This window comes from Rutilus rutilus (genome assembly GCF_951802725.1).
Source record: "Rutilus rutilus genome assembly, chromosome: 2".
In the NCBI taxonomy this organism is placed as follows: domain Eukaryota; kingdom Metazoa; phylum Chordata; class Actinopteri; order Cypriniformes; family Leuciscidae; genus Rutilus; species Rutilus rutilus.
The window spans coordinates 8,955,702-8,971,498 of NC_140210.1; the positions used below are offsets into that span (position 1 = coordinate 8,955,702).

The 15,797-nt window shown below is 38.0% G+C and overlaps 1 protein-coding gene across 1 annotated transcript; it reads right to left on the reverse strand.

Annotated features, from left to right (window-relative positions):
- Positions 1–6,717: 6,717 nt before the first annotated feature.
- Positions 6,718–8,710, reverse strand: LOC311286776 (ladderlectin-like). The gene is made up of 6 exons (XM_084403048.1): positions 8,636–8,710; positions 8,433–8,513; positions 8,166–8,272; positions 7,663–7,785; positions 7,381–7,492; positions 6,718–7,225 (listed from the first exon to the last, which is right to left on the reverse strand). Exons 2-6 carry the CDS (start codon positions 8,491–8,493, stop codon positions 7,146–7,148), a joined length of 483 nt encoding a protein of 160 aa, XP_084259174.1. The 5' UTR covers positions 8,494–8,513; positions 8,636–8,710; the 3' UTR covers positions 6,718–7,145.
- Between the last annotated feature and the right edge of the window lie 7,087 nt (positions 8,711–15,797).

The following is a 15,797-nucleotide window of genomic DNA, read 5'->3' on the forward strand; positions in this document are numbered from 1 at the left end:
ACAACGAACTCAATTTTCAACCACTTCAAGATTTGTAGACTGCACAGACCATGCAAGTATCAATTTAATAATGTGCTCTGAAAATGGTAAGCCGATGGTTCTTTTCATAGTTAAATAGACCTTTGCCATAGTTCCATTTCCTGTTTCCGGTTCCATATCACCAGTGGTGGAATGTAACGAAGTAAAAATACTTCGTTACTTTACTTAAGTACATTTTTCACGTATCTGTACTTTACTTAAGTAGAATCAGTAGTGCATACTTTTGACTTTTACTTCGTTACTTTTTGCAGCAATTATTATACTTTCTACTCCACTACATTTCTACAACGTTTCGTTACATTTTCGTTACATTTTCTGATCAGTTTTTCCCCTTGCCAAAACAGGGATTGAAAAAAAATCTCCATGTTTTCGGTGCTGACGTGTTCATGTAACATGCAACTGTGGCGCTGCCAATAAAGCTGTCACAAAGAACCGGCAAAAGTAATGATTATGAATATGTAAAATATAACAAGGAGACATTTTAATTGATGCTGACGCGCGATCTTTGCAGTGAACGCGCCAGAGAGAAATGCACATTTCATACAGATTACATGCAGAAAACAGTCTGTTTTCTTTCGTTTTGAATTGTTCTGTTTAAAAGTACACATTTCAAGTTTTCTATATATATATATATCTCAGGTCTGTGAGGCAAGTACAGACCTGAGTTTCGGTTCATGAGTTTCACCAGTTCACGCGCCCGCGCCTCCGTGTCCTGATCTATTTTTTGCTATATTTACTTATTTATTAAATCCATGAAACATGAATGAAATATTGATTAAAATTAAGATACAATTAATACGAAACGAAATTCACTTTAAAGAAGGGCTTTTGAGGTCTCTGTGAACGTTTTAAAGCAGTATTTTAGTGCCGCTTTCAGAGCGCTCACGTGCGTAACGGAGAACTGACACGTCCATAACATTGTTTTTTCCTCATAAATGTGAACGCAAAAATAAAATGAATATGATATGGTCTGTGATATGTTCTTCATCCGGTGGGTATTACTTTTGGTTTGCACAGTGAAATTCACAGAATTACAAAAAAATATTTTGCCACCTAAAAGTTAAAGATTTTTTTTGTGTCACGTCCGTTACGGATTTATATTTCCCTCATATTAAAATATAAAACGCATGTGTCTGTAGTAGACTAGTATTTTTCTAATGTCTGGACTTCTTTATTAAGGGAGTATGGATATATAAACAGTTTCAATTGGTATTTGAGAATTTACATTTCAAGTTTTTACTGCAATTGTCACGACCATAACGCTGGGATTGCCCAATTTTAAATTTATCCAGGTCTACGTATTTTATAATGTTAACTTCAAATAAGGGGTGTGTCGCGATTCTGCCTTCTCGCACTCACACCGCAACACAGGTTCGTGGATCCGAGTGTCGCGATTGCGGTTTCATATTGCATATTGTTACAGCCCTAATTATTAGAATATAGACATTAAGAGAATAAATTGTTATGAAAGTACTTTTACTTTTAATACTTAAAGTACATTTAAAATCAGGTACTTTTTACTTTTTACTTAAGTAGGGTTTTCACTGTGGTACTTTTACTTTTACTAAAGTAAATATGTCTCTGGTTATTTGTACTTTTACTTAAGTACTGAGATTCAGTACTTCCTCCACCACTGCATATCACTCACCATTTTACCTATGCATGTATGTATGTATGAATGTATGTATGCTTGTTTAGTTTTAGTTATGTTTGTGAGTTAGTTAGTTAATAAAACTTGTGCACAATATGGTTTCTGATCCTCTGCTTGCAACAAAGTCCATTTTACGATCTTGATCTTGTTACATGCTCTAAGTGCTGTACATGTTAAGAAATAATTATTTTTCGGTGGCCATGAAAGATACACTTTTCTTAGAATAAATGAATAATCAAAAGAGTTCGTTGGAACTGATTAATTGATTGTAATATTGATTTAGCTACCTCAAGTTAATCTAATTAACTGACCCAAATATTAATAATTAATCATAATTGGTAATTATGAGTTATTATTAATATTTCCCCTTTGAGCTAATATTGTTACACAGATCAGCCTTGTTTCCAGAGCGTAGTCCACCATGAGAGAGTGATGGAAGGTAGGCCTGATTTTCGTGTCTGAAGAAGTTTTCTAGGTTCCCATCACGGGTCTGACAGGTGATGTAGAGTGTGGAAAATAGTCATTTTTCAGTGAGTTTTGTCTTGGACTGTCCTCTTATTGGAGCTGTTTTAATAAGAGAGAGCTTGTTCCTTTTCAAAGGGGTGGTGATGGGTTTCGTGCCCTGCATCTCTGTAACAAAGAGTTTGTACTGCTCTTGGTCTGCTAATTCTCTTGAGTCCAGCTTCAGAAGGTTGTTGCTGTCCTCTGCGAAGGGGTTCCCATTTCCTCAATCACGTCAAACTATTTTTGGCCTATTCATGATGTCTGTTTTCAGAGACACCCTTATTGCTGAACTCCATGGCATTTTCAAACTCATCAATTAGACGAGACACTTCTGGTCCAGCACAGTCCAGCGACAGAGGGAATCCTGCTTTTGCATCAGACCAACTGCTCCTCAATCTCCCTTCATTGTAGCATTGTTTTGCTCATGCGCTTGCGATTGTTAATTAAGAGTACATGAAAAATGCTTAATTTCATTCTGCATCTTCTCAGATTCTGTGATTTCATTGTTATCCGTCTCACAATGTCACTGAATTAACCATTAACTACTCACCTGAACGGTTTATGATGCTGTATATGGTATCATTGTAATCATTCACCATCAAAACATAGGGGTAGACATCACATTTGACATGTTATCATGTTTGAATCGGGAGATATGATACAAAATACTAAATTTGGTCAAGGCGGAAAGTAAAATGGCCGCCACTACACGTTTTTGCGATGTCACATCACCTGGACTAAAATACAAATGTACCATTTTGAGCTGATATAGGCTATTTATTAAAAAGTGTGGTTGTAGTTTCACTTCTAAAAACATTGAACATTAGTTTAAACAACAGTTCATGCAAATGCAAAGTTTTAAAGGTTAGAATGGCACATCATACATAAAAAATAGCCTAGTTATGGACTTTTTAGCTGCAAATAATGACATTTGAAATTGAAACCGTGACTGCAGCTGAAGAATTAAAACGCGTGTCAGTGTGACTGTGTCTAAGCCCTTGTTATACTGTTAAAGGTACAATATGTAAATTTTTTGCTTTAAAAATAGCTAAAATCACTATATCTATGTTATATATTTTTTTTAGTTGTGTACTTAAATTATCCCGACTGTTTCCAACCACTTTCAAACCAGGAGAAATTTGTAATTTAATTCGAAGACACGTACCGTTTCTTTATTTCCGTTTTGTCGCCGTCAATGGCGTCATATCCGCGTTCTCCCTGGTTTCCGCTCATACTGCCATAGTAACCAGAGCCCTCTGATAGTAACCAAGGCGACAGGCGTGGACAACTGTGTAGTTCGTAATGTCTATCTGCACGCTGTTGTTGTTTCGTTCAAACATTATGGACCATGGCAAGCAGACTTTGGATAAAAAAGGAGAACTAAAACGAGAATCAATATCAGCGCGGTGTTTTCGAGATGCCGTGAGCTCCACGTCCGAGACTTCGACCGCTCCTACATGTACTTTATTAAACAGGTGAGCACATTTACATAAAACTAATCAATGTTATATAGTTCAACAATGATAAAATGTTAGAATATGATCTGTATGTTATTCTAATGTTGATCTAGCTTACTGCTAGTCTCATACAGACAAACTAACACATACATTTCAACACATTCAAATGCAGTTTAGTGTGATAGTGTAATGTTAGACCAAGTGAAACAGCGATGGGTTACCTCACAAGTTTAATTTGTCTAATAAACTGACCTGTGAGTAGTAATTCTGCACTTGCGTGTAGTGTGGTAGAGTGAAATGTCCATATTCCTTTTATATCCGTGGGACTCGCGTCGCGTGTGGAGCTGATAGCTGTCTCTTACCAAACCCGACCTGCTTCATATCACAGTCATGATAAAAACATCGATGTATTTACTCATCCATAAACATTATTAGATCGGTCGGCTTGACACTGACGACAAGATCCATAATTCTTGGCAAATGTTGCGTCATCAAACTATACCTTTGTTATTGTAAGAGGTTAGCGACCCCTAGCGGCGAAAAAAATGACATATTGTACGTTTAAGTTGAATGCCATCTTACTATATTTTAGGTTCTCTTAACCTCTTCATATGCGCTGGTCATGTTTTACCTGGTTTGATTTTAGGGCGACCGACCTTATAGTTTAGAACGGGGCATTTAGCATTAGGGACCCACAGGGGACCTCATGAAGCTGGAAGGTGGGGGGAGCCCTAGATTCAGGGTTCCTACACATTTTCCATTTCAAAATTCCATACTTTTCCAGACTCAAATTTCCAAACCTCTCTGTATATTTGCAGACCATATTTAAAGTGCCCCCTATTATGCTTTTTCGAATATTCTCTTTCATGCAATGTGTAATACAGCTTTCTGCAAAGTTATGAAGACGAAAGAGCATGCGATAAATAAAGTTGTTTTTTCTCAAAAGAAAGAATCGACTCTGAACCGCCTAAACGAGTCGTCAGGAATTCGAATCGTGCTTCCATGACGGCTACACGTCACTGGGTAACACATTTGCCTAATGCCCACCTACGTTTTATGTTGTCCGCCCGCAAACAACTTGGCCCGCCCTCAAACGCTGTAGCTGGTTTGTGTTGTGTATGTCGAGTGGACGCTGTTTTCTGCTCTGCAAAAGCAAATTCTCTTTGTAAACCCTTTCAAAGGATGAGGATGTGAAAAGTCTGGTTAAATTACCATAGCGATACAACAGCAGTATAAGCTTTTGACAAATGCTTCTAAACTAAATGAGGTTTACACTTCTTTACAGTGTGTAATCGCTGAGGACTGAGGAAGCCTCCTGAGCTGAAGTTCATTTATGGTAATGTGTGTTTAGCTTCCGACAGGCGCTGTAAGTGGTCGACCAATCACAACAGACTGGGCCGTCTGGCCAATCAGTGCAGAGCAGGCAGCGGAAAGGAAGGATTTAAAGAGACTGAATCATCGGACGATCAGTTTGAGAATCATTGAAAAATATGGTGATGTACAATGTATATTATGAGAAAATTAGTATTTTAACCCCCTAAAACTGTTTTTAAGACCTTTAAGTTTTTTAAATCCTTTGCTGTAGTGTCAGTAGGAAATATCAGTTTACATTTCCAAAGATTTATTTTGCCATTGTAATAATCCAGTGAGATTTTTATATGCATAAGGAGTCTGACAACAGCCAGTGCTCCACACGAAGATCTGATCTCACCTCCATCAAGTCCATCTGGGATTACATGAAGAAACAGAAAAAAACTACTAAATCCAGAAGAACTGTGGCAACGTCTCCAAGAAACTTGAAGAAACTTTCCTACAAAGCTACACTGCAAGTGTACCTGGACAACAGCTGTTTTAAACGCAAAGGGTGGTCACACCAAATATTGATTTGATTCAGTTAATAGAAGCTAATTGATAAATCAAATCTATTTATGACATTATTTTGGAAAGCATCCTTACTTTACAGCATTTTTACACAAGTGCCTAAAACGTCTCACAGTGATGTAGCTTTGCAGGAAGGTTTCTTTAAGCATCTTGGAGACATTGCTGTAGTTCTTCTGGATTTAGTCTGTCTCAGTTTTTTTCTGTTTCTTCATGTCAATGATGGTGAGATCAGATCATACCGGCTCTTGTCACTCCTTGAGCATACAAAAATCTCACTGGATTATTACAATTAAATGGCCAAATGAATGTTTGGAAACGTAAGCTGACACACTACAGTAAAATATATAAATAACTGGCTTAAAACAATTTTTGGGGGGTGAAAATACTAAAGTACCTTAGACTTTTGCACAGTATTGTATAAATACAGACTTTTGCATGCACACAAGAAACTTTTTCGTGCCCTCGAGAAACTATTCACATGCGCACAGGATTTTTCACAATTTCTAGTTTTATATACTATAGTCTATGTCCTTTGTGCATCCCTGCCAGCTTACTATGAAGAAAAAGAGCAAATATGCACATGAATTAATAGAAATCTAGGCCCATTCGCTCAAAATTTGGCTTTCCTTAGGGTAGTACCTCTAATATCAAGGCCTAATGTCCAATTTAATGTATCCTCTGTGGTGGAGGAGAAACCATGGCACAATATGGTTGTGTGCATTGTCCTATTTGCCAAATTTAAGGGTCTATCAAAAGACTGTTTTAACACACTATGGCGGCCAAGAAACCACACCATGAAATGGGCTGATGGTGCAATAGGTGGCTCAGTGTGCATTGTCTATGCTAAGTTTAATGTTCTCATACGCACACGAAAGTCTGCATATTTAGTTTTGCAAAGATCCTTTTAGTGGCTCTGTAATACAGTGCAAAGAATATCATAAACCCATGCATTTCATTTTTGCATAATGAAAAAGTGCACCTTGAATTAATTTGTGCTTGACAATCACTAAACAGCTGCCATGAAAACACAATGATAAATTAATTCTTAATTTTCTATTATAGAACACTAAATAGGGGCAATAGTCTGGAAAGACAAATATTTTTCCATACTTAGAAATTACTCAAAATCCCATACTTTTCTAAACTGCGTAGGAACCCTGTAGATTGCAACCAATATTTTCTTTCCAAAAATACTCACATATGCCTACGTTTACATTATTCACGTGACGTTCAAATCAAAGAGTAACATGGGGTTTTGAACTTGAGCCAGAATACCATGTAAAGACCATGGTGAATTCCAGGATCATGATGCATATTTTAATAAGACAAAACAAAGAGTTACACAGTCCAATGTAGGAAACAAATGTCTTCTAGTGTTTTGTCAATGAAGCCACTGTGTGCGCTTGCTTAAACCCCCTTCCCTGATATCATTAAATGCCATTCTACGAACCATATCCTCAAACCTTGCTATACAATATACACATTTATTTGATTGTCCACAATTCACATGCCTTGATTCAATGCTTTATTAATTGAGGAGTGTTTCAGAGAAAATTAAGAGATTGAATTTCAGAAATTTTTGCAAAGATAAGATCAGAAAATGTAGTACAAAGTCAATATGGACCAGGTTGACGGATCTCACAAATATAGGTCTTTGAGGTTGAACAGGATGCATCGTTCCAGCAACGGTTAGCTGTATGGTGGAATAATGAAATCAGTTGATCATTACAGTGGTGTTCAACTTAAGGCATAGAGAAATCCAAACAAGACATTTAATGTTACTGTATGATATGAAATTATAGGATTGCAGATTAGTTAAAAAAATAAAAAATAAATGAGTGCACTCACAGGTCCAGTTGATCTCCAAACAGTTCTCAGGACCACCTGCATTGTTAGGTTCTCCAGAGCACCAGTTGGTATAGTCATACACAGTTCCATCACTCCACAACCACTCTCCGTCCTAAGTGAAGAGAATGAGTACAAAAAGTGCACTACTGTAGTCAGACGCAAGCCAATTAAGTTCAGCTTTGAAGTCAAACCATCTTCATTAGAAACTTTGCCTTTGATTAAAGCAGAAATTTCAGTTTAGACAAACAAATAGGTTTCTTTAGGGCACACAATTGAACTTACTTGTACACCATCATGAGCACCAACCCAAGTTTTTGTGGAAGCACGCAACAGACTCAGCAGGAAATTATTCTCTGGTTGATCATGCACAGATGCGAGATTCGCACCAAAAGATTGACAGTTTCTCTGAAGAGACAGATTTGTCATTACAAAAATCTTATAATCTTTTTATTAGAAAGCAGAAATGGCTTTAAACATTAGTAATTTGCAAACAAAGAAACATTCCCACTTATATTAAGAGCACTTAATCTGTACTAACATTTAAATCAATCATTTGATTTTAAATGCAAGCAATTAATACAGCTGTAATTAGATCTAGGATCTCTGTTGACCCAGTGTTAACCCACCCTTAAACCTAACCATCAAACCTGTCCCCAACCTTACCCATATCCCAACTCAATAGCAGCAAAAGTGTCTTACATCAACACAATACATTGTACCAAACCATTTATTTAAAGACATAATATAAGGTGTTGTTCAAATAGCTTTGTTGTATAATACATTACCTCTGCTGTGATCCAGGGAACCGATTGAGAGAAGTACTTGTAGCACCGGCGTCCAAAATTTTGCCATCCACGTGGACATCTTCTAAAATCAAGTGTGGATTCACTACCTAAATGGGGATTTTGTAATATTTAGCGTTTTTATTTTAAATTATTTCAAGTTTGTGTGATATGAAGAAAAAAAAAAAAAAAAAAAAAAAAAAAAAAAAACACACATTCCCATAATGCACTTAACTGGCAAGAGTTTTTACAATTAAATGTTCTAGTTACCATCTGCATTCCCCATGGAGAAAACAACAAAAAGAAGCAGAAGACTGCTCAGCATTGCCATGATGAACTTGAAAAATCAACCTAAAAATGAATAAGCAGGTAAAGTTAAATGTCTGCACTCAAATGCTGCACACTGTGGAATCTTAGTGTATTTTAAAGACAACGCAAATGTTATTCAGTAGGTTTCTGTTCCAAAAACTCACCTTGCTTTTCAGATTGTTGTCTTCAGAATCTCAGAGGAAGTGTTTGTTAAGTTCCAGAAAGAGCCCTGCGTTTATAGTCTACTTTACTAATTGGGCCTCATTTATCAATCTAACGTAGATCCGAGCGCAGAAATCATCTTAAGACAGGGTTCAGGTGTGATTCATGAAACACTGGAATACAGCCAATCCCATCGTACGAATGATCGGACGTTGATAAATGTGGCGCTGAAAACAATCGTCATTTGAATATCACGGCCCTAAAAATTCACGGTTTAGAAACCCTAACTTCGTCATTATCTTCACCTGGGATGTTCCCATGACAACTCAGCACGGTGTCCATCAGCTGTTCTTAAGACAGAAATGTTTTAACACAACTGTTGCAAATAAATATAGCCATAATTGTATTATATATATTTGCGTTATATATGTGTTTGTGTGTGTGTGTGTGTGTGAGAGAGAGAGAGAGTGTGTAGGCCTATTTCTCTGCTCTCAACTTTAAAACTTGCAACAACATGACAAAAATGTGTCAAATGTCTGGCACATTTACATGATGGAGTAAAGTGCTCATGTTAATTAACCCGCGCTTCAACTTTCTGGATTGCGCCAAAGAGATAATGTCAGTTTGGTTTTGGGTTTTGTTTCATGTCTTTTATTTTGCAGTTTGTTTCTTGTTTCCAAATCATATATTGCTGAATAGGAGTTTATGAGTTATGACTTGGCTGCTATATGAATCAAGTCAAGTCACATTTATTTATATAGCGCTTTTTACAATACAGATTGTTTCAAAGCAGCTTTACAGAGATAACAGGAAAATAATGCAACAAAGTTTGTTTCCAGAAGAAAATAGCGTTACAGTCCAGTTTAAGTAAGCTCAGTGATGTTTCATTTTTGTTGTAAAAAAGTTATTAATTTAGTTAATATATATATATATATATATATATATATATATATATATATATACATATATATAGCCGCTCTGGAGAAAACGTACTCGGTTACTAACGTAACCTCGGTTCTCTCTAGAGAGGGAACGAGTACTGCGTAAGTCTTACGCTCGGGGGAAAATCTCTTTTCCGCGAGATACTGAAGCCCAAAAATTATCCTTAATTTTGAAATAATGTAAAACGCGTTGCGGCAGCATGCAGACACACGCCTATTGGCTGCCCTGCGGCAGCTGCAGCAGCCTATCAATAAGGCCCTATCGTCACGTCAGCTCCAATGGGGGCGCTTCGCGCCCAATACGTCACGTCCCGCCGAGACGGGCGTGGCCTAGGGCTATAAATATAGCTTCGAGAGGCTAGCTCACTGGTTTTTCATCGCCGGAGCGAACCAGAGCGTGTGCAGGCACGGCAAGATACGCAGTACTCGTTCCCTCTCTAGAGAGAACCGAGGTTACGTTAGTAACCGAGTACGTTCTCTTACGAGAGGTTCTCTCGTACTGCGTAAGTCTTATGCTAGGGGAACACAGTGTAAAACGCCGTGCATGCTAAGATCCAGCACCAAAGACCCAAGGGCAAGTGCCCGGACTCATATAGTACATGATCATAAGGGACTCACAGAGAGTCCAGGAAAGAGTGGCTAGAATAGCATCATTCCTGTAATAATATAACCTCCTATAAGGAGCAGTTATACTGATGATGTTTCGTACAGTCAGGGCGACCCCCGGCCTGAACTGACGAATATAGTGGGTCTTACACACTGCCCATAGAGCTGCGCGATCAATCAGCGAGTGTTTGCTCAGCGAGAGGCTAGCTCACTGGTTTTTCATCGCCGGAGCGAACCAGAGCGTGTGCAGGCACGGCAAGATACGCAGTACTCGTTCCCTCTCTAGAGAGAACCGAGGTTACGTTAGTAACCGAGTACGTTCTCTTACGAGAGGTTCTCTCGTACTGCGTAAGTCTTACGCTAGGGGAACACAGTGTAAAACGCCATGCATGCTAAGATCCAGCACCAAAGACCCAAGGGCAAGTGCCCGGACTCATATAGTACATGATCATAAGGGACTCACAGAGAGTCCAGGAAAGAGTGGCTAGAATAGCATCATTCCTGTAATAATATAATCTCCTATAAGGAGCAGTTATACTGATGATGTTTCGTACAGTCAGGGCGACCCCCGGCCTGAACTGACGAATATAGTGGGTCTTACACGCTGCCCATAGAGCTGCGCGATCAATCAGCGAGTGTTTGCTCAAGCAGTTTCAGTATTCTGGGCCGAACACATCGGGGCAGACAGTACAAATTTTTAGACCGAAAGCAGCTTAGCCTGCAAAGCGGGAACCTCTAGGTTATAAAACCTTATAAATGTAGATGGGGAGGCCCAGCCTGCCGCCATACAGATATCTTGCAAGGCAATCCCACTAGACCAAGCCCACGACGAGGCCACACCTCTCGTGGAGTGCGCTCTGACACCTAATGGGCACAGTGCTATAGCATCGACTATCCATCTTAGAACGTCCGTAGAGTGAAACAAAGAGCTGCTCTGTCTGTCTGAAAACAGACGTGCGAGACACATAAGCCCTTAATGCCCTGACCAGGCAAAGGAAGCTGGCGTCCTTTTCCTCGTTAGAGACCGGCAGGGCAGACAGGGAAATCACCTGAGCCCTGAATGGTGTGTTGAGGGATTTAGGAACGTACCCGTGCCTCGGTTTGAGTATGACTTTCGAGTCATTTGGCCCAAACTCCATACATGTCGCGCTCACTGAGAGCGCTTGTAAGTCCTCCATGTGCTTTATTGAAGCGAGAGCCAGAAGAAACACTGTTTTGAAAGACAAGTGTTTGATATCTATTGATTGGATTGGCTCAAATGGGACACCTTTCATGGCCTACAAGACCGTAGAAAGGTCCCATATGGGAGGTCTGGGAGGATTTAACCTCTTAGCTCCTCTAAGGTGACTGAAGGCGGCGCGGCCAGCGGCTTCAGGTGCAGTGGCTCGTCCCGCTGAAAGGCTTTCTCAAACGGCGCGGCTTCTTCTCTCAGGATCCAGCGATGCGTGAGCTCCGCTGAAGAGATGAAAAATCAGTGAGCTAGCCTCTCGAAGCTATATTTATAGCCCTAGGCCACGCCCGTCTCGGCGGGACGTGACGTATTGGAGCTGACGTCACGATAGGGCCTTATCGATTGGCTGCTGCAGTTGCCGCAGGGCAGCCAATAGGCGCGCGAGCCGTCTCGCCTGTGTCTGCATGCTGCCGCAACGCTTCGTAGACATAGCAGAAAGATGTTCTAAAATAAATATGATTTGTTTAGTCTTAAACACTCTCATGCTAGAAGGACCGTCATTTAATTCTCTTTAAGCAATATTTGTTCATGTTTTTCATACATTCCTATATGAACATGTTTGACCACGCTCTGTGAATATATACTTTTTTGCAAAAACTGTACAAAAACAAGATGTAAACAGTGTAATATGTAAAATGTCAATTCAAACACTAAAACTGATCACTATAGTGACTTTTCTGTATTTGTTTTAAATGGCTCATGATGATGCATTTACTTTTAACCCAGTTGACCTCTAGAATTGAGGTTTTACCAAAGTGTGGAACTTTGTTTAACAGCCTCGAGCTTGGATGAATATGCCTCTCTTAGTGCAACAGTCAGATGTGATTCTGTTGTAATAGTTTAAGTGTAAAACACCATGCACTTTGTGTAATTCGTAGATAGAGGGAAAGTTGCACTAAATGAAGTATCAATTTAGTCAAACAGAAAGACTATCACTTAAATTCTTAATTGTCATTTATTTCTATAGACAGCTCTCAAAGAAACGTCTTCACCTAAAACACATACAGTCCAACAAAGCCAATATGTGAAACAGCGTTGTGATATCTGAACAAGATGACTAAATCTAGCGGAGTAATAAAACCATAATTAGGAAACTTTTGTGTATTTATTATAAACAATGCTTTTCAGCCCTCTTTTCTTAGAGATTTGGTCTTTTGAATCTTACACGGATGTTTTGGACACGTGTGATTCTGTATAAAGATGATGTTTTAAAGTTAGTCCATAAGCTTTACAAGAGTGTGGTACTTTGCATCACTACGGTGTGACAAAATATGTTGGCGTGTAAAAATACACCCAAAGATTTAAGCACAACTATTTACACACATGAGTAGGAGAATATCTAACATTGTAGATTGTGAACATTCCATTATCTGTTTATTTGGGATTAATGAACATCCTTAACTCCTTAGCTCATATGTTTCTGTAATTTGTGCAGGATGTTACAGGTATTAGTTAATAACAAACAAACAAAACTTTAAAGCAACATGGAACCATAATATTAATATATAAAATATGGTATAATTACAGTTTGAAAATGACTTCCATAATATTTTCTTTCAGTAAAGCTATGCGTGGATCACCCAACACAAAGTTTTGCGTTTGTGGGTGAGATCTCACAAAGATTACACCAATATAAGCTTTCTCGAACATTGCATGTTTGCACTATGCCTGAAACTTAGAAATCAACATGCATTTCCTGTGGTTGTTAAACGCCTCAGGTAATTAATATGAAATGTAAGTTTGTCAGAAGAAAAAGGATCAGCCATACATTTAAAAAAAGTCTTCTAAGTGAAGATGTTGTGTTTGTCACAAACACATCTAAAGAGTTTTTATACGTGTGAGGAAACCTCTCGCAATATTACTAATCAAGTAATCACAGAAATAATGCAGGTCACCAGATTGTTTTAAAGAAATTAAAGCATAAATAAAGGTGAATCTTTATTTAAAGAAGATAGACTTCAGCTTTTGCAACACACAAATGTATAAATGTTCAAAATCGTTTGTGTCTTCAACTAGCCTACTTCTAATCCATACTTTGAAGCATCATGGTTTTAAGTCTGTAAAAATACAGAATAAAAATAAAGAAATAACTATATGACTACTGTAGGGGTAAATGAAATTTTTGTCTTGTTTTAGTGTAATTACAGTTTTTGTAAAGCAAAGAGTTGTATTAATGTTTTTTAAAGTCCCCGTGAACCGGAAGTTGCAAAACGACTTTTCTCCAGTGTTGTGACGTATTTCCAAGTGAAAGGGAATATTGAACAGAGGGCAGGGTTTTACTTTAGCGCTCCTCCTCTCCATCTCTGCTCATAGCAGACGGTTTAAGGAGTGGTTAAGCCGTCAAACTGACGTCATCAGAAAAGAAACGCCATTTCCAGACCGGAAGCCGCTTTTCAGACTTTGATTAAAGATTACCATGGCCAACAATTTTTTCCTGTGTATTAACTTGTACGGATTAATTGTTCACCACAAGACTAGTAATATGCGCTAACAAAGTAAATAGGGTCAATTTTGATTTCATGTCGACTCTAAAAATAGCTTTCATCAATTTCTTGTAAAGAAAACCAAAAGTTTACAGAATCACCCAAAGCTCACAATGCCATTCAGAGTTCACAAGAGATAATTTCTCGTTATCTAGGCATAACACAGTGTGATGGAAAATTCTTAAATCTGACTATCTAAAATAAAACTGTTGCGTCTACTGTCGACACAGAGCGTCTACTAATCGACACTTAATAAATAAAACTGTTGCGTCTACTCATCGACACAGAGCGTCTACAAATCGACACTTAATACCCTTTATACTCTAGCTCTTGCGTCTTCAATCGACAGCTGGCTGAGTTTACTAACCTAACTTCTTTGCTGCGCAGCATAAAAACAAATGAGACAGACTTCAGTAAATGTCCCTCAGATGGTTTATTCAAAACGGCCGGGAGTTCTCGAGCAATACTCAGAGATTCTCGGCCCAACATAAAAATGCAATAGGCTTTATAGGGTAAAGCCAGACATATCAAAATAGAATCATCATGACTAACATGTCATGCGCTATCAATATGATTGGTTGAATTGTTTAAAGCAAGCCCCCCCTTGTCATTACCCTTTGTTAGCTACATCAGCAAAATATCAAAAACATTGTAAGGGGTTAATATTTCAGTCAATCATTTCACAATACAGTCAAAATAAACAGAACATTGAGTCCTTTCTAAAAGTTCCATTCGACCCAGGTTACATTGAGTGAAAAGTTTGTTAGAAGGTTAGATCATATCGAAAGTTCGTCTGGTGGCTACATCCTAAATAAAAGGAAGTAAAAGTTATCCTGTTTTATTGTTAGATCTGGAATGGAAAGTTAGTCACCATCAGACATAGAAATGGGAAGTGTAATAAAAAGCTTATCATAAGATGAAAATCTAAGTTCAGATTTTCATGGTTAGTAACATAATTAATCTTATCTAATTAATTCTACTACAACAGCATGGTACAAAGTGATGCTCTCTCTATGATGTCGTAAAAGTTAAGACGTTCATCCGTGTGTGTGTGGACAGATGCTTGAAAATATTAGGCTAGAAATATCTAATAGTGAATTAATAACTAAATTAGCCTAAATAAAATTTAAAACATAGTTTTGATACGTCTATTTACCAAGATTTAAATCTGTAGCTATAGGCTACCGCTGCATATGTGTATTCTCATGCGTTGCGGAGTTTTAGGTGGGCGGAGACTCTATTTCTCATTCATGTGCTTGGAGCGAAGAGTGAATAAATCAGTAAGTTAGTGAATTAGAAGTTAGTGTTAACTTCACTAAAAGTCCAAAATTCTGCATATTTAGTTTTGCAAAGATCCTTTTAGTGGCTCTGTAATACAGTGCAAAGAATATCATAAGAAACCCATGCATTTCATTTTTGCATAATGAAAAAGTGCACCTTGAATTAATTTGTGCTTGACAATCACTAAACAGCTGCCATGAAAACACAATGATAAATTAATTCTTAATTTTCTATTATAGAACACTAAATAGGGGCAATAGTCTGGAAAGGCAAAGATTTTTCCATACTTAATTAAAATCTCATACTTTTCTAAACTGCGTAGGAACCCTGTAGATTGCAACCAATATTTTCTTTCCAAAAAAATAGACTCACACATGCCTACGTTTACATTATTCACGTGACGTTCAAATCAAAGAGTAACATGGGGTTTTGAACTTGAGCCAGAATACCATGTAAAGACCATGGTGAATTCCAGGATCATGATGCATATTTTAATAAGACAAAACAAAGAGTTACATACAGTCCAATGTAGGAAACAAATGTCTTCTAGTGTTTTGTCATTCTACGAACCATATCCTCAAACCTTGCTATACAATATACACATTTATTTGATTGTCCACAA

Bases quoted from the DNA above. Each gene is read 5' to 3' on its own strand.
- LOC311286776 (XM_084403048.1), bottom strand. From the start codon at position 8,493: ATGGCAATGCTGAGCAGTCTTCTGCTTCTTTTTGTTGTTTTCTCCATG. The intron at 7,786-8,165 runs GTAATGTATTAT...CTGTCTCTTCAG, and splicing joins TTCCCTGGATCACAGCAGAG to AGAAACTGTCAATCTTTTGG. The intron at 7,493-7,662 runs GTAAGTTCAATT...CTCTTCACTTAG, and splicing joins GTGCTCATGATGGTGTACAA to GACGGAGAGTGGTTGTGGAG.